This window comes from Sus scrofa, chromosome 8, assembly GCF_054392235.1.
Source record: "Sus scrofa isolate SSC_HxYL_T2T_F1_AM1 chromosome 8, Sscrofa_HxYL_maternal_Yorkshire_Landrace_v2.0, whole genome shotgun sequence".
Taxonomy (NCBI): domain Eukaryota; kingdom Metazoa; phylum Chordata; class Mammalia; order Artiodactyla; family Suidae; genus Sus; species Sus scrofa.
The window spans coordinates 122,043,480-122,069,116 of NC_139390.1; the positions used below are offsets into that span (position 1 = coordinate 122,043,480).

The 25,637-nt window shown below is 34.6% G+C and overlaps 1 protein-coding gene across 6 annotated transcripts in view; it reads left to right on the plus strand.

Annotated features, from left to right (window-relative positions):
• TBCK (TBC1 domain containing kinase) overlaps positions 1-25,637 on the plus strand; it is a 223,947-nt gene that overhangs the window by 83,261 nt on the left and 115,049 nt on the right. For 4 of the 6 annotated variants that reach the window (XR_014813250.1, XM_021101698.2, XM_021101700.2 and 1 more), the window contains 8 exons: positions 1,111-1,160; positions 1,335-1,464; positions 2,454-2,552; positions 4,537-4,599; positions 5,325-5,451; positions 7,028-7,078; positions 8,915-8,998; positions 21,270-21,355. Coding sequence is in view for 5 of the 6 variants with exons in the window: in XM_021101698.2 (XP_020957357.1) it covers positions 1,111-1,160; positions 1,335-1,464; positions 2,454-2,552; positions 4,537-4,599; positions 5,325-5,451; positions 7,028-7,078; positions 8,915-8,998; positions 21,270-21,355 (690 nt within the window). In the remaining variant the exon portion in view is untranslated. The remainder of the gene's footprint in view (positions 1-1,110; positions 1,161-1,334; positions 1,465-2,453; positions 2,553-4,536; positions 4,600-5,324; positions 5,452-7,027; positions 7,079-8,914; positions 8,999-21,269; positions 21,356-25,637) is intronic. The other 2 variants (XM_084973265.1, XM_021101702.2) reach the window with 1 other exon arrangement.

Below are 25,637 nucleotides of genomic sequence, written 5' to 3' on the forward strand. Positions count from 1 at the left end.
TATGGAAATTCCCAGGCTAGGAGTTGAATTGGAGCTACAGCTGCCAGCCACAGTCACAGCCACGCAGATCAGAGCTGCATTGGTGACTGACACCACAACTCAGGGCAGCACCAGATCTACAACCCACTGAGGGAGGCCAGGGATCAAACCAACATCCTCATGGAGACTGGTTGGATTTGTTTCTGCTGCACCACAATGGGAACTCCCCTTCTTACATTTTTGTAGAATATCTATAATCCTGGCAGTGTTATTATTGGGATAACATCTATTATAATGACTTTGTGGAAGAAGTAAAAGAATTGAATTTTTTGTCATTTGATTTATCAGCTGTTTGAATCATTCATATTCAAAGTATGGTGTGAGATGGAGTTCCCGTTGTGGCGCAGTGGTTAACGAATCCGACTGGGAACCATAAGGTTGCGGGTTCGATCCCTGCCCTTGCTCAGTGGGTTAAGGATCCGGCGTTGCCGTGAGCTGTGGTGTAGGTTGCAGACGCGGCTCGGATCCCACGTTGCTGTGGCTCTGGTGTAGGCTGGCAGCTACAGCTCCTTTTGACCCCTAGCCAGGGAACCTCCATATGCCGCGGGAGCGGCCCAAGAAATGGCAAAAAGACAAAAAAAAAAAAAAAAAAAAAAAAGTATGGTGTGAGAAATTCTTTTGAATCCTTCTTATTGGCACCTTACTTTTGTCTTAGTTTGTATTAAAGTCAAAACAAAAATAAATCTGACTTGAGCTTTATAAGGAATATTTATACAAAAGTACCTTTTAAAAGAATCTTCATATAATTTAAAAACATTTTATCCATTTATTACATTTCATACTAATTTTGGTAATTCTGAATTGTGTTTGGAAAGCTATTATAATAAGTGTCTAACATTTACAAGAAATACCTGGAGGTAAAAAAAAATGAAACTATTCTTCAAAGCTAAATTTAATCAGTGGAGGCATAATATATTTGCATAGTTATCTTAGGAATCAATTTTAGATTCTGTTGTACACTTTTCTTGGTACTTTTATAAATTCATAATTTTATATTATTTTTTCCATTAAATATGGGTCAGTGTTTCTCTGAGCCTAAATATCATAAATATTTTCTCCTTAAATTCACAGAGATTAAAAGATGTTGGTGGAGAAGCATTTTACCCACTACTTGAAGATGAGTGAGTATATAGTCTCCTTTTACACTTATTTTTTCTTTATATTACACTGGTAAGAAGCTTATACATTTTCTTTGAAAAGTATTTCCTAAATAGGACACAAGGATATGATGTTTGCAATTTTTTTAAATTTTAAACCCTTTTATCAATTTTTGTGCTTTTGTTTTTCTTTTACAGTCAGTCTAATTTACCTCATTCAAACAGCAATAATGAGCTGTCTGCAGCTGCTACTCTCCCTTTAATCATCCGAGAGAGGGACACAGAATACCAACTAAACAGAATCATTCTCTTTGACAGGCTGCTAAAGGTAGAGATTCTAAATTTTAAAGTGTTATAAGCACCCATATACAATCCTTGTTTTTTATTTCAAGGGAATCTTGATGTCATTAGAACACTAACTCATGACCTTTCTTTTTTGATTAACTTTTAATTATGAAAACGATACCTGTTCATAGTACATGAAACTAAAAAGTAAACAAGATGCAGAAATCTATGCAACATCATATTAGACAGAATATTAATATCCCTACTATTTAAAGAACGCTGAAAAACCAACAGAAAAAGCACTGTTATCAAAACAGAAATGCATAAAGAACACTATAGAAATAAAACTAGTCGGTGAATCTATTCAAAATATGTATCCTTACTAGAAATGAAAAAAAATTAAAAGTCTTCTTGCATATTGAGTTAGCGAAGTGAGTAAAGGCATATTGAGATTGGAGCTCTTGTTCTTACAGAGTAGTGCAAATTGATAGAAGCAGTCTGTAAACCAATTGAAAGTATGTGTCGAGAGTGTTTAACAACATCCATATCCTTTGTCCTAATAATTCTCTTCCAGAAATAGCTCCTAATGTACAAATTTACAACAGAACAACTTTATATGCAAGGATACAGAAGTAGCCATAATAATAACATATTTATTTAAAATTTTCTGCATCTCTAGATATTTTACAAAATACTTTGCATACATTATTTCACCTGTATGAGACTGATAATATTAGCCTCCATATGAATCACTTTTAATTCTCCCAAAACACAAAATAGAGAGGAATGATTAAAAACAGTAGAATCAGCTCCTCTCTTTGATTGTATAATAGGAGATTTACAGAAGATAGGGAACCATTCCACTGCTAATTTATATGTATTATTAATAACACCAGACCAAGTAATTTCAGATACTTAGAAATGTATTACATTTCACCTTCAACTTTATCACTGGTTTATTCAGAACTGTCTAGACTAAAAAGATGGCCCTGATAATTTGAGATATTTTTCATATCTTTTTTTTGTCTATAGGCTTATCCTTATAAAAAAAATCAAATCTGGAAAGAAGCAAGAGTTGACATTCCTCCTCTTATGAGAGGTTTAACCTGGGCTGCTCTTCTGGGAGTTGAGGTAAAAAAAAAAAGGAAGTTAGAAACTCATTAATAGTGCAAAGAAAGAAAGAGAATGGAGGTGTTTTCTGAATGTATATTTTTCAAGTTGTTAGAAAATTATGTAGTAAAATATGAGCATTAAGAATTTTTGGGGAGTTCCTGTCGTGGCGCAGTGGTTAACGAATCCGACTAAGAACGATGAGGTTGCAGGTTCTGTCCCTGGCCTTGCTCAGTGGGTTAACGATCCGGCGTTGCCTTGAGCTGTGGTGTAGGTTGCAGACACGGCTCGGATCCCGCGTTGCTGTGGCTCTGGCGTAGGCCGGTGGCTACAGCTCCGATTCAACCCCTAGCCTGGGAACCTCCATATGCCGCGGGAGCGGCCCAAGAAATAGCAACAACAACAACAACAACAGCAACAACAAAAGACAAAAGACAGAAAAAAAAAAGAATTTTTGGCAGTTTTAAGTGAACAGAATAGAGGAAAAGAATACACTAGATAAAATGAAAAATTGAATTAAAGGTATATTTATTCTATTTATTCTATTTAAAATTTTATTTAATGGGACTCATAAATTATCTGGATTATTAACTTTAAAATCAGAATATTTAAAATATATCAGAATATATATATATATAGAGAGAGAGTTTATAAGTATATAGTCCTGCTTATAAGTATGTTCATCTAGGAATAGGATTGCCTGTTTACAAGTAGTTCTGTTAAGTTTGGAGAAATCATCCACTCTAAATTGGAACCTTATCAGAAATCATGAACATAATTTAGTGGCTTTGACCCATCTATCTGTCTCACCAGAAGCATGCTGCTATGAGAAATAGCTACTTTAAGTTCTGTAACACCTTACCTGTGGCAGTGAGGAAAGGAGAGGTGTCATAAAATTATTAGGATAACCTGCAGTACTATCAGAGAACTTTGGTGACAGCAGTCAGGATAATAGGCCAGTCCTGCCAGATCTTTTTCATTTCCTGTCATTCTTTGTCATTTTGCCTTCATACATTCCCTTATAGATATCTTATATATCCATTACCTATTTTTGTATGTGAATTTCCCCAAATATTTTTAATCCTTTTAACTCTCTATTGAAAGAACTCCTTTCTTCATTCCTGATACCCTTGATGAGAATCTAAATATCTTTGAGTTTGGTTGGTTTCTTTATAAGAATGCCTAGTGTTCTATACCATAATGTTAATAGTTAGAATTATAGAACCATATAATGCTTAAAGTTCAGGAGGACTTCTAAGGTCAGATTGTCCAAATCTTTAATTAAATAGATATGCAAGAGAAGTTGATTCCTGGTGTTAGAGTTTGAATCCCAAATCCAGACTAATAAGAATTGTTCCATGCTTGATCCAATGGAACATGACCAAAATTGAAGTGGTTTATTTGATTATTATTTTATTATTCCCTCATAATGGTTTAACTGAAAAATGTTAGTGATCTTTTTAGTTCCTTAATGATTTCATGACTCCATGATATACCACTCTGTAATCATTCCAAGCTTCTGCCTTCTAGTGCTAAACTACTATTCCTTTAGACAGTTTCATTTTATATTTGCTTTTATTATCAACTTTAACAGGAAATTTTCTTTTAGAATGACCCTCTCTCCCCTCCCTCAATTAAGAAAAAAATTTTCTTACAAAGTTTACTGTGTGTGAGATAACAATGAATAAAGCTCTGCTGTTTTGGGAAGGCTGGAAAATACTCCCAGATAAACATACTCATTTGCTATGTGACTCATCTAGCATATTGGTCTTCTGTTGTATATGATTCAGGCATCTGCCTTAGCAAAATGGTAAATTGTCTCAAACTTTTATCACAGACCGTCAGGAATGTAGAATATTTTTTAAGGGGTATACTTTGAGTTTGAATCTACCTATCTATATTTGGGTGCATTTTCAAAGATAGATGTTTATAAGTAGATTTTGCCTAAATTTATAATTTATTGAAGTTATGATGAAAGTAATATATCTTCTCTTATTTTTTGCAGGGGGCTATTCATGCCAAATATGATGCGATTGACAAAGATACTCCAATTCCTACAGATAGACAAGTATGATTTAGATTTTCTTAAACAACCTAAAATGTCTGCCAAATCTTTAAATCTTAGAAAGGCATGAGGAATTTTCCTCCTTTTATTATGAATACTCAGCAGCCATCATATTCATATGATGTTAGAGATACATAATTCTTCGCTCTCTAAGATGTATTCTAACTCATTAGTGAATTAGAACTGTTCCTTAAAGGAGGTTAGGCCAAGTAACTTTTCCTAATAATGTACTTTTTTGTGTGAAGAATGTGTTCTTTATTTGGACCAGACTATAAAGGAAGGTCTTTTGAAAACTAAATTAATACATACATATTCAAAAGGAATGATCTGTTTTCCTTGTTTAAATATACTTACAACTTTTTTGGTTCCAGAGGATTAATATAAAATTCAAAAACCTTGAACACCAGGAGCTCCCATTGTGGCTCAGCAGTAACGAACCTGTCTGGTATCCACGAGAATGTGGGTTCGACCCCTGGCCTCCCTCAGTGGGTTGAGGATCTAACATTTCTGTGAGCTGTGGTATAGGCCAGCAGTGCAAATCCAATTCAGCCCCTAGCCTGGGAACTTCCATGTGCCCCAGGTGCTATCCTAACAAACAAAAAACAAGGCAACAACAAAAAACTTTGAATACCAGGGTTATGTAGGCTGCCTCTTCTGAAATTCATAATGCAGTTTCTTCTTTTCCTTATGTTGGGGCTTATTGGAGATCACTCTATGCTGTTTTACAGATTGAAGTGGATATTCCTCGTTGTCATCAGTATGATGAACTGCTATCATCACCAGAAGGTCATGCAAAATTTAGACGTGTATTAAAAGCCTGGGTGGTCTCCCATCCAGATCTTGTGTATTGGCAAGGTAACCGTTTTTCCCCAGTTATAAAATTAAGACTCTTTTTTTCAAGTATTTGGGGCATATTGTCTGACTGACAATTTTTAAAATTAAAATATCAAAATATCCTTATCTTTAAGAAAAAATACTAAAGCTATGCTCCAATTTTTGAGAGGTTTATATGAAAACTTTTGTAAGCTTTGTCTGAATGCCTACTGAATATTACTTAAATACATATCTAATGAGACAGATTTGCCATCATAGTGATTAGGAAAGTATAAAGAATATTTTCTGCTATTGTAATCTTTGTATATACATTTTTTCAATACTTATGCAAATAATAAGTTTGCACCATGAATAATATTGGGCTAGTTGATATTCTTGACAGTTAATGATATTCTTGACAGTTAATATTAGAAATTGAGAAAGAGTTCCCACTCTGGTGCAGTGGTTAAGAATCCCACTGCAGTAGCTCAGGTCACTGCAAAGGTGGGCTCAGGACAGTAGGTTAAAGGATCCAGCATTGCCGCAGCTGTAGGTGTAGGTCACATATATGGCTCGGATTCAAGTCCTGGCCCCAGGAACTTCCATGTGCCATGGTGTGGCCATGAAAAAAAAGAAAAGAAAAGAAAAAGAAATTGGAGAATACTAAACTACTCACTTTATTTATTGTTTCTCTTTTTAAAATATCGTTAATGCTCCATGTCCTTGATTTTTAGCTTTTCTCATTTCCATTTTTGAGGTCATTGATAAATTCATGAACAAGAAACCCATTCCACTCAGTCTTATTTTTGAATTTGTTGTTATAAAGAATAGTGTTTATTTTTCAATTCTGCATCAATTTCTTGCCAAACTTAATAATGAAGGTATTATTTTTCCTAACTTCATTTTAGAGTTCTATATCTCCCTAGCAATTCTAGATAAATTTTGTACATTCTTTCAACATGACAACATATGAACAGCATTATTTTCAATAAAAGAACTATGTCATGTGTTTGTATTTTAACTTCACAATTTTTTTAATTTTTTCAAAAAAAATATTTTTAAAAAATTATTTCCCCAATACCAATTTTTTTCTACTGTACAGCATGGTGACCCAGTTACACATGCATGTACATATTCTATTTTCTCACATTATCATGCTCCATCATAAGTGACTAGACAGAGTCCCCAGTGCTACACAGCAGCTAACTTCACAATTTTTTACAGTTTTCTCCATCATCCAGAGAAACACATAAGACAAATTTCCATCTCTTAAACAAGAAAACCTGCCTGGAGTTAAGTGATTGCCATGATCACACAGTCAGAATCGGAGATGGGACTATATCTCAAGCCTTCTATCATTTTTACATTTTTCTATTATTTATTTCTTCAACTTATAGTAACATTGATAATAATAGCAGTTGATTTATATTGGGCTTTACTATGTGCCAGTCACTATCATTTACTCCTTGCAAATACCCATGAAGTAATATTTCTGAATAAGTAATATGTATAATGCTTAATCTCTATAGAAGTAATACAGAGAACTGAGTAAGGTATATACCTACAGTTCTGCTGGATTATATTTATCTGAATTCTTTCTCCAACCTCTACCCATCAGGTCTTGACTCACTTTGTGCTCCATTCCTATATTTAAATTTCAATAATGAAGGTAAGCTTATTTATCATTTAAATAATTATTGTTGGAGTTCCACTAGTGGCACAGTGGTTAATGAATCCGACTAGGAACCATGAGATTGTGGGTTCGATCCCTGGCCTCACTCAGTGGGTTAAGGATCCTGCATTGCTGTGAGCTGTGGTGTAGGTCACAGACGCAGCTCAGACACAGGACGCTATCACCCTGGCGTGGGCTGGCGGCTACAGCTCCAATTTGACCCCTAGCCTGGGAACCTCCATATGCGTGGGTGCGGCCCTAGAAAAGACAAAAAACAAACAAAAAAATGAATAATTATTGTGCATATTATTCTAAAATATCCCAATATGAAAGTTTTTTATTTTCATTGTAAAATTCCTGATCTCTTCCTAGTGGATACTCTCAATTTCTGTAAAATAGTCTACTAGACTCATTTTACAGAATAAAATGAGTTTCAGCTGTGACCAGGCAATGACCCAAGATTTAGGGAGACTCTGATAGATTATTCTAAATGCATTTATTTACTTGGATGACCATTCTTATAAAACTTTAGAGAAAATTCTGACTTTTTAGAGATTGGTTTTACTCTATGTATACTTTCTAAACAATTTGTAAGGAAAAAAGTATTGATCTGGTATTTCCAATGTTTATTTCAACCACTAATTCCTTAATGAAGACTTTTCTTACCCTCCTGAGTCCATAATAGCACTTTGTATTTCAGAAATTTATCTTGTGTATGTTTTATATTCATTTACATGCTAATATAGTAGACCCCTATTTTTGCTTAGCAGCTTTATTTTTTTCTTTTCTTTTTGTTTAACAGCTGCACCCACAGCATATGGAAATTTCCAGGCTAGGGTTTGAATCAGAGCTGCAGCTTTAGGCCTACACCACAGCTACCACAACACCAGATCCAAGGTGCATCTGCTGCTTATATTGTAGCTTGTAGCAACACCAGATCCTTAACCCACTGAGGCCAGGGATTGAATCCGCATCCTCCCAGATGCTATGTTGGGTTAACCCACTAAGCCCAACAGGAACTCCTTAGCAGCTTTTTTTAATGACAAGAGCTTTTTGTTTGTTTGTTTTCTGTCTCCTGATAGAATGCCTTTTTCATAGTAGGCTTTTCAATAAATATTTGAATATGTATTATGAATATCCCTAATGATATCATACACAGAGAGTGTTACCATATTAGCTAAAATCGTTGGATACCTCAGTCTTAGAATCTCCATATTTTCAAATTCTATTTTGTATCAGAATTTGCATAGATTTCTGGAGTTGAGTAGAGATAGCAAAATCCCAGAAATCTAAAATTTCACTATTTGAATAATTTTTAAAATACCTGTTCTGTGATGCTTTTCTTTAATATAGACTAGAGGTTTTTCTGTGCTTTGTTAAGCATAGTCCCTTATCACACATATTGCTCTAAAAATACTAAGGGACATGGGTTTGAAAGAACAGTTTATTACTAGTGTCTCTAAATCCAAAGCTCTCAGGCTCTTTTGTTTGCATCAACAAAAATTAAGGGTATTGAAGCTTCTGTAGCTCATTAATAATGATTTTGTTTAGATATTTTAAAACTGCATAAAGTACTGCTAATGAAGGTTTTTATTTTTGTGGATAATGATTACTACAGTATTTGAAATTGAAAAGTTACTAGGGTGGTTATTTTTTGTTGTCCAAAATATTATTTTAAATGGTAGGGGTTTTTCCCCCTTTAATTTAGTGCTTCCATCAATTATTAACATAATTCTTATTTAAAAGGAAGTTCAAGGAATGTGTGCTGAGTGAGTGACTGCTGATCATTTACCTCATGAACTAATCTGTTATATTTGCCTTATTCTTTCTTAGCCTTGGCTTATGCATGCATGTCTGCTTTTATCCCCAAATACCTGTATAACTTCTTCTTGAAAGACAACTCACATGTAATACAAGGTAAGCAAATGTGTTTCCTTGTCTTTTTACAGGGGAAGTGCTTATGACAAAAGTGACTCATAGTCAATTAAATTTATGGTTTTGACCCAATAAAATATGGTGGCATTCTACTATTAAAACCCATGAAAAGATCATTCCTCCAAGTTTAGTCTTTCTTCCAAGTCCACAAAGAATTATGGTATTTTTCTAATGACTATATAATATCTAATCTCACCTCAGTTCAAATTCAGGCAAGCTGGTTTAAGAAAATAAAGTCCAGAGTTCCCATCCTGGCTTAGAGGTAACAAACACGATTAGTAGCCAAGAGGACTAGTCATGAGGCATGTTTGATCCTTGGTCTCACTCAGTGGGTTAAGGATCCAGTGTTGCCACGAGTTGTGGTGTAGGTCGAAGATGTGACTCGGATCTGGCATTGCTGTGGCTGTGGTGTAGGCCAGCAGCTGTAGCTCCGATCGTACCCCTACCCTGGGAACTTCCATGTGCCACAGATGCAGCCCTAAAAAGCAGGGGGGAGAAAAGAAGATAAAGTCCAGCTATCTATCTCTACCATTAACATTTCCCACAAAAAGTTTCACCGTGGAGCAGGCCTACCATGCATTAATAAAAAGTTTAAGGGAGTTCCTGTCGTGGCTCAGTGGTACCTAATCCAACTAGCGGCCATGGGGACTCAGGTTCCATCCCTGGCCTTGCTCCGTGGGTTGAAGATCTGTCATTGCCATGAACTATGGTGTTGATTGCAGATGTTGCTCAGATCCCTCTTTGCTGTTACTGTGGTGTACGCCTGCAGCTGCAGCTCTGATTCACCCCCTGGCATGGAAGCTTCCATGTGCTTCGAGTGTGGCCCCAAAAGGCAAAAAATAAAATAAAATAAAATAAAAGGTTTAAGCATTGTTTAATTATGTACTTAAAGAGAATAATAAAAACACTTCTCATTCATCTTATTCACCATACTTGAACACCCAAAATACCCTCCCTCTTTCTTCTCTTTCCTCCTTCAGAGTCCAAGAAATAAAATAACCCTTCTGTGAATTCTTTCAGGACTACTTCAGCCACATTCAAACTTGTAATATAATTTTTTGATGTCTTTTTTGAAAGTAGTATAACAGAAGTTTAGTAATATACCCTTTTGAATCAGACAAGCTTTGTTTCAAATTTGTTTCATTACTTATTATGAGTCTTAACAAATAAATTTGCTGGGTATAATTTCCTCATATCTGAAACAAACGTTGTTGTAAAAGTTAAACACAATAAAATATGTAAATACGTGGCACATAGAAACATCTCAATTCAATAATGATAATTGTTATTCATTGTTATTGTTTTTATTACTATTTTATTACTATCATAATTATGGTCTTTTTGCTAGTATAATTGCTTTCATGGCATTGCATGTTGTTTTATGTCTTATCTTTCCAACAAGATTTTAACATTGTAAGGACGGGGATTTTTTATACTTTAGTATTTCTTTTGGAATGGATCACAAAGCTGATTGCAGTCTCCCCATTTACCATTTTTATGAAACTTACCCAATACCCCCTTCATTTAGTGTTTTTCTTATATGTGTATGTCTTATTAATTCTACTAAACTTTAAACAACTTGCTGACGCTGTTTTATTTATATCTATATCATTATGGTTTCACATAATTCAATTTGAACAGATAAAGCAAGAAAGCTATAAACTATGACTGATTTATCAAAATTCTGAGTAAGTGGGGTCTCAGCAGTATGTTTACTTAGCTAGACTTGAATATAAAACTAGCATAGCGGAGATAAATATAATGAGAAAATAATTAGAAAGGCAGCAGAAAGGGAAATGTAAATTAAAAAGATAAAAGACTGAAAATAAGAGGAAAATAATATGTATAAATAGCACAGAACATAAAAACACTGTTTTTTTCCAGCATCATTTAGATTGGCATATAAAGAAAAATATTTAAATTCTCTTTTAAAATTCAGTGTTTGTGTTTACACATCTAGGCATGTAATCATGTACAGTTCTCTGTGTCTACAATGTAGATGGGCACTAGAAATTGGAACAATCAAGTCTCTGTTTGTTTCAAAACGTATGTTCTATTTTTATTTATATATTTATTTTGAAATGATTTGGTTTAAAATGAATATCCCCACCTCCCTGTACATTCATAGAATGTGGACTTATATTGGAGTTAACATAATGTTTTTTAAGAGGGCAACAACTTTTGCCTTTGATTTTTTTTTAAATAATCCAGAGCAAGTATATTTTATAGGAATGAAGTAACGTTTTACTCATAGGTTAATTTAGTAAACTCATCCAACTTCAATCATGTAGTGTCCTCTGAGAATTTATGAAGTGTTTTCCTGTAAGATTGTTATCTTGTGTCTTATTAATGGGGATGTGTTCTGTACTTATTCATAATTTTCTTAGTACCTTTATCAGTAATATTTATTATGACATTGACAGTATACTTTTTCAGATACCAGTAATACCAAAATGAGTGGATTTAATAATCCTTGAATGATACCAGGAGATTTCAGAAGTTATGCGATATAAAGTATGTCAAATAGGGAGTTTCTACCGTGGCTCAGTGGGATCAGTGGTGTCTCAGGAGTTCTGGGACACAGGTTCAATCCCCAGCCCAGCACAGTGGGTTAAGGATCTGGTGTTGCCACTGCTGCGGCTTAGTTGACGACTGCGCCTTAGGTCTGATCCCTGGCCTCAGAACTGCATATGCTGCAGGGTGGCCTAATAGGAAAAAAAAAAAAAAAGTCTAATAGTGGCCAAAGACAAACTGATAAGATTAAAGATAGAAAATAATCAGGTTAGTATTTGTACAACACAAAATGTGATTCCTTAATCCTCCGTTAAGTGTAAGTCACCAATATAATGCTGTTATTTTTTTAATTTTTATTGAAGTATAGTTAATTTGGAAGTCTGTGATAATTTCTGCTGTAGAACAAAGTGACCCAGTCATACATATTCACATAGCCATTCTTTCTCAGATTTTTTTCCCACATAGATTATCACAGAATACCGGGTAGAGTTCTCTGTGCTGTAAAGATTGGCCAATCATTCCATAATACCTCAGTGTGCATAGGCCAATCCCAAACTCCCAGTCCATCCCTCCTACCCCCCAACCTGTCCCCTTTGATAACCCTACGTTTTTCAAAAGTCTGTAAGTCTGTTTCTGCTCTGCAAATAAGTTCATGTGTATCCTTTTTTTTTTTAAGATTCCACATGTAAATGGTATATGATATTTGTCTTTCACTGTCTGACTAACTTTACTTAGTATGATAGTTTCTGTTGCTAATGACATTATTTTATAGTTTTATGGCTGAGTAATATATATATGTATATCTCACATCTTTATCCATTCATCTGTTGATGGACATTTAGGTAGTTTCCATGTCTTGGTTATTGTAAATAGTGCTGCAGGGAACATTGAGATGCATGTATCTTTTCAAATTATTCTTTTCTCTGGATAGATACCCTGGAGTAGGATTGCTGGATTGTATGGTAGTTCTATTTTTAGTTTTTTGAGGGACTTCCATACTCTTCCATACTGGTTACACCAATGTACATTCCTACCAACAGTGTAATAGGGTTCCCTTTTATCCACACCCTCTCCAGCATTTATTATTTGTAGACTTTTCGATGATGGCCATTCTGACTGGCATAATGCTGTTATTTTTAAAGCTAACATCGACCTGTAATATTAACTTTCATATGGGAAAATCTGGGAATAATCTTTATCCAAATTTTTCAGGCCTCTTTTAAGGCATAGTGCCTAGCTAGATTCCTACACTTTAAGAAAGATGAAGATAATTGGAGAATTCTCATAAACAGGACTTATAAAGGGAATTGGTTGTATTAATAATGAGATAGTTGGATGATGCCTGGCTAGATGGTCATCTCTCAGAGGTCCATATTAGATAGCTTCTACTACATTAGCTTCTATTTTGGTTCTGTATAGATTCCTGTTTTAAAATACAGAAATGATTTACCTCTAAGAAGTTTCATTTTTCCAGTAATTGATTCATATTACAAACAGATACATTATGTATTGATAATGAATTTTGAACTTGAAAAAGGTGTTTTTTTGGTTTTTTTTCGGGAGTTCCCGCCATGGCTCAGAGGTTAACGAATCCAACTAGGAACCATGGAGTTGTGGGTTCAATCCCTGGCCTTGCTTAGTGGGTTAAGGATCCAGCGTTGCCATGAGCTGTGGTGTAGGTCACAGGTGGCTCGGATCCCTCTTTGCTGTGGCTCTGGCGTAGGCTGGTGGCTACAGCTCCTATTAGACCCCTAGCCTGGGAACCTCTGTATGCTGCGCGAGCGGCCCTAGAAATGACAAAAAGACAAAAAAAAAAAAAGAAAGAAAAAGATGTTTTCATATTTTTAGCTATGAGCTTATTTAACATACTTTTAAAAAGGCGTATTATACATATAAATAAGACCAGATCTTATTTCACATATGAAAATGCAAAAGAAACCATAGTATACACAACAAAAATTTGGAGAGATTGGTCAGACATGCCAAAAAAGACTCCTATTAACTTGATTAATCAGTAATGTACTTTAACATTTACTATTAAAATTAAAATACCTCTCCACAATTAAGGTTTACTTTTGTAAATGTTACTATTTTTCAGTTATAGTTTCTATGAATTTTTTTGAAATCTTGAATTTGTAATTAATTTTGGGACTTTTTTAAAGTTGCAATAACTGTTTTAATATTATGAAAAATGTAGCATGTGTATTTTCCTAAGAAACAGTATTTTAATTCATTAATTCAGTTTTATATTGACAATGTATGTTATATAATTTTTAAAAAGGAGTTTTGGAGTTTCCTGGTGGCTCAGTGGGTTAAAGACCCAGCATTGTCACTGCTGTGGCTCTGGTTAAATGCCATGATGTGAGTTCATTCCCTGGCCTGGGGACTTCTTCAAGCTGTGGGTGTGGCAAAAAGAAAGAAAGAAAAAACCTAGTTTCAATTTATTTATTAGTCTTTTAATAAGTAATTGCTCTGCAGTGACTCTATGCTAAGCACTGTTTAAGGAATTGAAATTTTCAAGCTAAATAACAATCTTTTTCCATGGGATTTTATGGCCAAATATAGGAAATAAATGTGAAAATAACTAATTATAAGTCAATGAAATAAGTATACATATTACTATTTTAGCACAGAGGAAGAAGCAGGGTGAGTTTATTTTGATTTTTAACTTTTTTTATTTTTGGTGGCAAAGGGAGGCGTTTGCACGTCTTGAAAGGTTTCATAAAAGGCTGGATACTTATTGATGAATTTGAAATTTGAGTAGGAATTTGCATGGTGAAAGGGTGAAAGGCATTTTAATACAGAAGAGAAGGAAAAAGTCTGAGGTTAAAATGTGCAAAATGGGTTGATAAAACAGCCAGTTTTAGAATCTGGTTCCTGGAGCCAGAAAAAGAGGACCCGAGAGCTGAAGAAGGAGCTGAAGCAGTGCGCTGAGATTGGCTGCCAACGTTTATGGAAGAACAGTTCTTTACCCTGCTTCAAAATGTTTATTATAGGCTCAAAATTAGAAATATTCAGTTCTCATTGTATTGGTTTCCCTCTTTCTTTGTCCTCCCTTCCTCTGTGTTTTATGGTACTTTTAACCTCAAACTTCCAAGTAACATTGATTTTGATTGGCATAAATATCACATGCACAATTTTTTCCTACAAGTTTTAGAAAAACCTTATGTTATATGAAACCAATCAATTCAACAGCTAATTATAATTGCATATTCATTTAGTCATTTAATTATATCCACAGAAACCAAAAGTTTCTGTGTTCATTAGCAACATTAAATCTTCTGTGAAAAAAATTTATAATTATACTCTAATGAACTGTAAATATTTTTATTTAAAATTTTTTTATAAAACAAACTATATGCTTATGACTCACTGCTTTGCCTCTTATAGAAGAGAGAAAAATGATCTATTTAGTTAAAGTATCTTGTTTCATTTTTTAACCATGGTTCTATTTTTTATTACCTGTAAATATTTTAAAGAAGATAATAAATTTAATTACTTCTGCCTAAATGAGTATTCATAATCATTTTTGGCACTATCAAATTATCCCTGTCAAAATTACTATTGAGTTGATAAAGTACCAACACATAGGAACTTTAAAAAATAATATAATGGAGTTCCAGTTGTGGCTCAGTGGTAATAACCTGACTTGTATCCTAGAGGATGAGGGTTTGATCCCTGGCCTCACTCAGTGGGTTAAAGATCTGGTGCTGCCGAGAGCTGTGGTAAGGTTGAAGATGCGGCTCGGATCCAGCATTGCTGTGGCTGCAACGTAGGCCAGCAGCTGCAGCTCCAATTTGACCCCTGGCCTGGGAACTTACATATGCTGCAGGTACGGCCCTAAAAAGCAAAAAAATAAAATAAAATAAAATACTCTAGTTGGCCCCTTAAAGTTATCTGAGATTGCTAAATTACTCTTAGATTCAGAAACTTAGAGTACCAAAAGATAGAGAGATTTGAAAAGAATAGATGGACTACTTTCAGTGATATTAGAACACAGGCTTGTAAATTGCAGGACAGACATACTTTAGGGTACTGAAGAGTAAAAAGTCGCCTTCAAATAAGTGAAGAGAAACAGCCGTATGCTTAAGAATGGAAACTGATCCTTCATGGAAAACCCAACTATACGTTTAATACCATTTTGCACTTAAAAAAGGAACAACCTAGAAAACTGGCCTATAAAACTTATAAAGTGTTTTTTAAAGTCATTATATTGTATCCTGTTCACCAAACCAGCAGTTGGAATTTTGCCACAGCATGAAACTTATTCTCGTACTGTTTATGAAACCAAGGCACATTCACACTTGGTCCATGAGATGCTGTTCCTGCAAGTCAGAAAGTGAAAGATAGAGGGAAATACCTTGTAAACTTGGGAAATAAAATTGGGTGAAAATTTCTACAATTTTCTGTTTACCTGTATATGTTTTTAAATCCTTTGAGGGCAAGAGCAGTATCTTCTTCACTGTAATGTTCCTAGCATTTAACGTGCCATCCATAACTAGGATGACTGTATAGCTAAATTGTGATGTTTTGCTGAAGGGGCACTCAATGCACCAGACACTGAGTCTACAGTTGGCAGCCAGGACTCTCCCAGGTAAACTAGGACGTATAATCCCACTACACGTAGACATTCAATAAGTCTTTCAGAAGGAAAGAGAAAGGAAGACCAACATCAATGTATAAAGTTCATTTGTCAAGTGAGAGTATAATATAAATCTCTTTCTCTTCAAACAGTAACAAAGAATGAGGGAGAATATGCAACTTCACTATAAGGGTTATATATTTGGATAGATAGTACATTGCATCATTCTAGTTTAGTGTATATCTTTGTCATGAATGGCATTAATGATAGGGTATTGGGAGGTAGTAGGAAATACATTGAGCATTTTCAAGAATGTCTTGCATAATGTGACTAAGGAGATTTTTTTCCTGAAACAAAAAATGTTCTGCCTTTACTGGAAATATTAGAAGAGCTATTAAAGTAAGTTTGCTTGTAGATTTTTTACTAGAGCAGGATATGTGAGCAAAAAATAAAATGGCTCCTAAATATACCCCTAAAAATTGCCTTTTTCCTTCCTTTTTCTTCTTTTGAAACTGCCTCTTTACATTTAGATATAAAGGTTAGTGCTTATTCTTGTGGTTTTAAGCAGTAAGCTAAATTTTACAGCTGACAGACATTGTAATGGGAAATAATTGAATTTGGATTTATTTGCAGTGAAATAACTTTGACTTCTTTTGAGTGCCATGAATCAAAATGTCAGCAAATGGTTTAGTTTGGGCACATTTTAGTTGAGAAGAGATTTAAGACTCTCTGCATATTTACCTCTACTTATCACTTTCAGGATAAGCTAGCAACCTGATGGAACAATAACAGATAGTTACAGAATTGAGAATGCCGTTTTTGATTTGTGAGCATAGGGAATTTTTTGCTTTAAATCCGTTGCCCATCACCATTCATTTTCTCCTTACTCCTGCTAAGAGAATGAAAGCAGAAGGGAAAAAATAAGGATACCCATGTGTGGGACCCAATGAAATTTCATCTCTGTATATATCTTATGAAGAAAAAAAAAGGAAAACAAATAGCTTATTTATAAGAAGCTGCACAAAAATATGATAGTGTCATATAAAAGCCTTACACTGACTTTTTTGGGAATTGTCACTTAAAAGTATGTAGTAAACAAAAAAGCTGTTCTGTGGGATGGGAATAAGAATTTTTAACATGATAGGATTAGAAGGGAGAAAGACTTCATTTTCTATCTCTTTGCAAAAAATTAAAAAGAATAAAATTTCTTTAAAACAAAATTTATGTGAGACTTACTTGTGTGCAATACTACAACATTATAACCTCACTTGAAATTTAAGAGGAAATTTCATAAATACCATGTTTGTTTTTCTAAAAAATTAAATTTACCCTTACATAGATCACCTGTCTGTTAGAAAATACTATTTGGGAAGTTGTTTTATGGTTCTAGATGCAAATTTTCATTATTATAACTCAACAACTAGAGTATTTTTATGAACATTTTATAAGAGTCAGCCATCATAGCCGTGGAATCTTTTTAGTTTGACTTCTGTTTTTCTGTAGCTCCTCTTAAATTTTCTCAGGTTGGTTACAAATCAAAGGACATATGAGTTTCAATTTTTATTTTCATTTTTCTCTACGAAACTTTATTTATTTATTTTGGCTATGCTGGCAGCATGCAGAAGTTTCTAAGCCAAGGATCAAACCTGAACCACAGCAGTGACAATGCCAAATTCTTAACTGGTAGGCCACCAGGGAACTCCCTAAGGAACTTTTAAATGCATTTTTGAAATGACTTGAAATTTGACATACTGCTGATTTCATCAGTTCTGTCATATTTCCCACTTAAAGAAATTTTTCTGAATGTAACAGGCCATACTCTATCTCATTCTAAAGCCTATCCTAAACAAGCAAAACTTATGTCAGCTTTATAATTTATATTTACATATATGAAGTAATTTATGGTATATAATAATATGCAAAGTATATGTGTACATATCTGTGTATTTTATACATATACACATACATGTATTTGTTTAGGTAGATATATATGTTTATATATATATTGTATATATACACAGTTGTAGCACATATATAAATCCAACCATCAATGTTTGGCAGAACACAAGGGAAATGTCCTTATGATGGAATAGATTTCTTAAGTAGATCCTTAATTACCCTTGTAATCCCACATAGTAATTATTCTTTTATCAGGCTCAAATAAGATATTTAATAAAATGGAGCATAGCTGTGGAGAATTGCCTGAGGCATGATTTTCTGGTTTAAAATGTATGCTTTTTAAAAGTTGGTTATTCTATATGCTTTCATCAACATAAAGTTGAATGCTTATGATTGTTGATGTTGCATACCTCTGGCTTCTGGGTGATTAGGACTATAAACATACCTTTGCTAATTAGAAGGAGGGGGAAAAAAAAAGTTAAAAGTTAAACCCAGTAGTTCCTTGGGCCTTGGAGCTGATCCTGAGTCTTCATTTTAATCTGTAAGTCTTACAGCTACTGTGAATTGTACCTTCCTTGTTCTTAGAGGAAAAGATGAGACAGTCTATAGATAGAATGAATTTGTTGTAGTAGAATAAACATCAAATCAAGGAAAAGTATTAATCAAATAGCCATTCTTTATCTGGCACCTATGGGTAAAAGTTCACATTTCATCTGGAATTCAGCTTTATCATGGTATTGAATATAGCACTGCTTTGGCTTTTCTTTTTGGCCTTGAGGCCCCTCTTTGTAAAATGTATGACATTGCTTAAAGGCAAATAATTATAAAATACATTGTGTCAGAGTTCCCATCGTGGCTCAGTGGTTAACGAATCCGACTAGGCCATGAGGTTGCGGGTTCGATCCCTGGCCTCGCTCAGTGGGTTAAGGATCTGGCGTTGGCATGAGCTGTGGTGTAGGTTGCAGACGCGGCTTGGATCCCGAGTTGCTGTGGCTCTGGTGTAGGCCAGCGGCTACAGCTCTGATTGGACCGCTAGCCTGGAAACCTCCATATGCCACGGGAGCAGCCCTAGAAAAGGCAAAAAGACAAAAAAAAAAAAAAAAAAAAAAAAAAAAAAAAAAAAAAGTGTCTATTAAAAGAAAAAATTTTTTTTTTTTTTTTTGTCTTTTTGCTATTTCTTGGGCCGCTCCTGTGGCATATGGAGGTTCCCAGGCTAGGGGTCTAATCGGAGCTGTAGCTGCCAGCCTATGCCAGAGCCACAGCAACTCGGGATCCGAGCCGCGTCTGCAACCTACACCACAGCTCACGGCAACGTCGGATCGTTAACCCACTGAGCAAGGGCAGGGATCGAACCCGCAACCTCATGGTTCCTAGTCGGATTCGTTAACCACTGCGCCACGACGGGAACTCCGAAAAGTTTTAAATGAGGAAGATAGGGAAAGGCTACTTATACTAACAGATTGTTGAGGTTTTAGTATTATTTCTTTAAATATTAAGAATAAAAGGAAATAGAGACTCTCATTCTGAGTGATGTAAGTCAGAAAGAGAAAGACAAATACCATGTGATATCATTCATATCCAGTATCTAATATACAGCGCAAATGAACCTTTCCGCAGAAAAGAAAATCATGGACTTGGAGAATAGACTTGTGGTTGCCTGAGGGGAGGGGGAGAGAGTGGGATGGATTGGGAGCTTGGGGTTAACGGATGCAAACTATTGCTTTCGGAATGGATTATCAATGTGCTCCTGCTGTGTAGCACTGAGAACTATGTCTAGATACTTACAACACAGCATGACAATGGGAGAAAAAAAGTATGTATACATGTATGTGTAACTGGGTCCCCAAGCTGTACAGTGGAAAAAAAAATTGTGTTGGGGAAATAACAATAAAAAAAAGAATAAAAAACTTAAAAATCTAAATAAGAAAGGCACACATTGGCATTCCCTGGTGGCTTAGTGCTTAAGGATCTGGCATTGTCACTTCTGTGGCTCAGGTTTGGTGACTGGGCCAGGAACTTTCATATGCTGTAGGTGCAGCCAAGATAAAAGAAAGAAACAAAAAGGGGAAAAAAACAGATACTATCTTTAGAGGTTATTTTCAGCAAATAATTGGTTTGAAAAATTGATGTACTTTACTGAAGGAAGGAGTTAAAGTTATTAAGAGAAAACTTTCATTGAGTTATATCATTTCAATCTCAAAAAGAAAAAAAGAATTTGAGCTCTTAGCAGTATAAGTTAATCTTGTGCTTTTAATTAATGAAAATATCATGATTACATGCCCTTGAGTGGATTGTTGCCAATATCTCGTTTAGATTAGTAAACAGTTTACTAATTGGTAAAAATAGCTATTTGGGCAAAGAATGGAAAAAATAAGGAACTATTCCTCACATCCCAATTAAAATCTGTGAATTAGAATAGGATTAGAATCAACAAAAGGTATTTTCAGTTGTCTACTGTATGCCTACTTTCTGACTAACATGATGTTATTCTTATTCACAAATATGCCAGATGCAGAGTCTTAGATGGAAATAAATTAGAATGGGAGCAAGTGCCTACATCTGTATATACATAAACAAATTTGAGATGTATTTTTCTATTTGCGACTGTGTTGTTCCTTATTTAAGTATCTGTTAGACTTTCTGAACAAATAACAAATATAAGATTTAATATCACTAGAGAAAATGTATTTGTTGAATTTAATAGGAAAACATCATGTGAATAATTTGTCATTCAAGAAATGAACTGACAGCCCTTAGAAAATAAGTTGTGGGAGTTCCCGTCGTGGCGCAGTGGTTAACGAATCCGACTAGGAACCATGAGGTTGCGGGTTCGATCCCTGCCCTTGCTCAGTGGGTTAACGATCCGGCGTTGCCATGAGCTGTGGTGTAGGTTGCAGACGCGGCTCGGATCCCGCGTTGCTGTGGCTCTGGCGTAGGCCGGTGGCTACAGCTCCGATTGGACCCCTAGCCTGGGAACCTCCATATGCCGCGGGAGCGGCCCAAGAAATAGCAAAAAGACAAAAAAAAAAAAAAAAAGAAAAGAAGTTGTGGCATAGCTTTTTGTTTGTTTAGTAGCTACCTGTAAGTGATTAAAGTGGTAACAGAACAGAAAATTATCTATTAAATTATGTTTTCTTCATGGAGAAACTAAGTCTCATTGCAAAATGTAAATAGACCTTTAATTTATGTGGATTTAATGTTTTTATTTGAAATGCCATGTCAAAACAGTAATTGTCTTAAACTTTATTGTCATTTCAGAGTACCTGACTGTGTTCTCTCAGATGATTGCCTTCCATGATCCAGAACTAAGCAATCACCTCAATGAGATTGGATTTATTCCAGATGTAAGTGCTTTGTGCATTGGTAGAAATGAGGTAGAAGATAAAGCAGAAACTGGCAGCACGAAAGAGTACTATTTTTAAAGTTTTGTTGTGATATGAAGTCCGTGAATCTAAAGTCCTGCTACTAACTGTAGCCTTCTCTTATAAAGTTGGTGTGCTTATCGTCCATATTCTCACTTTAGGTAATGGAAAGGTATCTTAAACTGATAGTGTTAAATTATTTCAGAAAAACCTGTTAGTGTGAATGTTGTTTTAACTGTGCTTTCAGTTTTCACTTGTATTTTATAGTATTCAGGCCTGTTTTTGAAGAATTAGGAAATTTGCACTGAGTAAATTAAGTAGCTGCTTTTGTGTTTTGCTTGATATATCACCTTGGAAGCTGTGCCAAAGTTTGGCTTAATTCATTAGCTTCTTCATAGTTCCTTATCAAACCAAAAGTCAGAGTTGACGTTAAAAGGTTAGCCACGCTGTAGCTTGGTCTGTTACTCATATGTAGCATGTGACATGGAGTATGTGACAACTCTTCTTTAAAAGGGAGTTGGAGTGCAGTATCCCGGGGTTTGGTAAACCTAAGAAAACCCTTTTCGAGATGACGATCTCTTATTTCTATCTAAACAGTCTTTGTTTCCTGATCATGCCTTTCTTCCGAAGCCCCAGAAGCCAGCATGTTGATGCTAAGATTAGGGGTGAAAAATGTTTATATTAACATTCTTCTAATGCATGTAAAGTGATAATAATAACACTTACCGTGTAAATACTTTCAGGGTGTCTTGTAGTTTAAAAATCCGTTCATAAACATTTCATTTGATTCTCAAAACAAATCTCCAAGGTATATGAAGCAGATTTGTTTTAGCATTTAATGGATAGGAAATTTAGTGTTTGGGTACGTAACAAAACTAAATAGTCTCAGAACTAAAACTTTAATTTACATAATTTAACAACCCTCTGCCTCCAGTCTGGTTTCTTCCAGTGGAAGAATGGAAACTAAAACACAGGTGTACTTATTCCTAGTTCATTGCTCTTTTATTACACTATGACTCTCCATGATGTTTTCATCAGACCTAGAGTAACCATCTTAACATATATGCTGTCATTTACTTCTAGACCTATGAGGAAATGCTTTTTATTTGAGCACATGGCTTACTCATCGAGGGCTCATTGAGGGCTCAAAAAACAAAACAGAACAAAACACAAAAATAAATATATATATATATATATTATAAAACACATAAGAATAAGCTCTCTAATTATGGATAGAGAAAAAACTTGTAAAAATTAACCATACATATTATCATATTAAGTATTCATTTTTATATAACCTCACCTTTCTTGCTTCACATTATAAATGTGAGCTGTAATACAATGTTGGATTAAATCTTATGGCTAGAGTTGAAGAATTATAGAGGACCTGACTGCCAAGTTCATGATAGTGTTAGATTTTTGAGGAAAAAAAATACTAAGATGGAGTTCCCCTTCTGGCTCAGTGGTTAACGAATCCAACTAGGAACCATGAGATTGCAGGTTCGATTCCTGGCCTCGCTCAGTAAGGATCTAGCATTGCTGTGAGCTGTGGTGTAGGTCATAGATGTGCCTAGGATCCCACGTTGCTGTGGCTCTGGCATAGGCCGGTGGCTACAGCTCCGATTAGACCCCTAGCCTGGGAACCTCCATATGCCATGGGTGCAGCCCTAGAAAAGACAAAAAGACAAAAAGACAAAAAAAAAAAAAAAAAAAACCTAAGATACAGACTGAAAAAGGATAATTATTTTCAAAAGTTTTCTTGAATTCATCTAGTTGTGCTCAGTGGCTAAACAGAAAACTACATTGGTTTAGTCACTGTTATAGACTGACAAAAATCATTTATACAGAAAAATTTGTATGGAATTTTAAAGACAGTCTGATAAAATCCTTAGATATATTATGAACGTAGGTGGTATTTTAAAAATCACAAAAGATAAAATAATTAATCTTTGCTTCAGTTTATCAGAAAAATTGAACTCTGAAAGAGTATGGTATATGAGAATTGGCAAGCAAAACCATTGTTAAAACATAAAAATATGAACATATTTACTCTGTGCAGCAAACACTACCCCAGCCCTCTTTAAACACTCATCTAATCCTCACAAGCTTGAAATATAATTAGATAACGACTTAAATATTTATGCATAAAATCTAGTAGAGAAAGACTAATAGCAAGATGGAAATAAAATTCTAGATAACAATATGAAAGGTGAGAGCTGGGAATTCAACTTAAAAGTGTTCTAATGACTTTGCATTATTTGAGGAGAAAATAAGTATGCTCATTCTATTTAGACATCAAGTCAGGAATCCCTTCAGATCTGGGATTTGATTTTATCCTACTTAAAATAAAATAAAAGCCTGTTACTGTTTCATGGATACTGGCAGAAAACCCAAGACTTTTGTGTCAGAGACAAAGGACTTTATCACTCACAGCCCAGCAAACATCATGAGCATTAGCTTATTTGCCTTGGTTTCCCTTGCTTCCAAACCCCATAGAGACAACACAGAGGATTCAGACAGCACAGAGCAAACAACCCGGTATATGAAGTGGGTTGTGTTATAGCAGAGGAACCCTGAGATTTTTTTTTTAATGGATAATCAGCATATCCTCCCTTTACTCTGGAAAGAGAGAGAGAGAGATTTTCTTCCAAAGCTATAAGAAAACCTCTCTATTGCTGCAAAAAAGACTGTATCTCTGTTTACCAAGGCTATTTTTATACAAACATATTTGAAAATATAATCCAGAACAAAGGGCAGTTAGTATCTCTGTCCACAAGAAATGTAGAGGGATAAGTATCCTTATTAAAATTTTAATGGCAATCACTCAAAGAATAGAAAGAGACTGTATTATAACTTTTTTAAATAGAAGGGGAGAGTGTGGAACAAAGGAAAGTCAACCAACCCTGTACGAATGTGGAAATAATGTAGAAAGAGTTTAACCTAAGTAAATTAAGCTATTTAAGCTAAGCGTAATAAAGGAAATTTTTAGATATTTTTAAAAATCCTATGGTATTTAAATCTATATGCTATTTAAAGAGACAAACATAAAGAATTAATATTGGTCAAAAAAAAGATTTGAAAAACATCAAGCAAATATTAAACGAAAGAAAACTAATGAAATGATGTTAATATAAACTAGTAAAACAGAAAACACAAAACAGACCCATCCAGATATGGAATTTTGTATATGACAAAGATAGCTCCATAAATCAATTTGAAAAGAAAATATTATTGAATAAATGGCTCTGTTACAATTGAGTGACTTTATGGAGGGAGGTGGACATCAAAGTCAGCTTCATACCATACATAAAAATAAGTTCTAGATTGACTGGAAGACCTAAAGGTGGAATGTCATATTTATAATTTCCATCCAGGAAGAAATTCTTACAGAATTTATAGAAAGTACAAAACATCATAGTTTAAAAAGAGAGAATTAAAATTGAGCAGTGGTAGAAAGGGGCCTTCCCTTCTGTTGATGATATATTATTTTGATTTAAAAACTTCATTTGTGATGAAATGTTTATGTTAGTTAAATCTGAGCAGAGGGTCCATTAGTTACATAGAGTGAATGTGCTGCTGCATAGGGTGAGTTAATTAATATATCAGTAATTTTGTATATCTTTATTCTATTTATGCTTCCTATCTGCTATGACCCCCTCCTATAATTACTGGGATATTTTTGCATAACTTCTTTTAAAAACTTAAATGATAATAATGTGAAAGTAACATTGACTTAATGTATTTAGTGTGATGAGTCTTACGAGGCATTCACGAGTCACGCTGGGATGAGGAGCATGTCTTTGTGGGATGATAATGTCTAGTAGGTGGCAAATGCTGAGCATCCCCTAATCATGTGACAATAAAATACCTACATGTTTCTGAAAAATGACTCCACATACATTTCCAAACATCCTGTAGGGAACAATTCTATTATTAATGAGAATCTTAGAGTTAACGAAGAGAAGTGAGGGAAAAGAAAATATATCTTAATCTGGAAAAATTCCCTTTTCTACAACTATTCTTTTGTCACAGGGAAAAGGCAAAATGAAAGGTATCTAACAAAGATAAAATGTTGATAGGAAGATTGTTTTTGAAATCTTTTGTCCTCTTTTTTTGGTTTGTCTTATTGTGTTTTCTTGTCTTGTTTCTCAAGTTTGTAGATAGTGTGAAAATGTTGAGACTCTTTTTGTATTTAATTGTGACGCGTTTTCTTGTGATGCAGCAGGTTAAGGATCCAGCATTGCCACTGCAGCAGCTTGTGTTG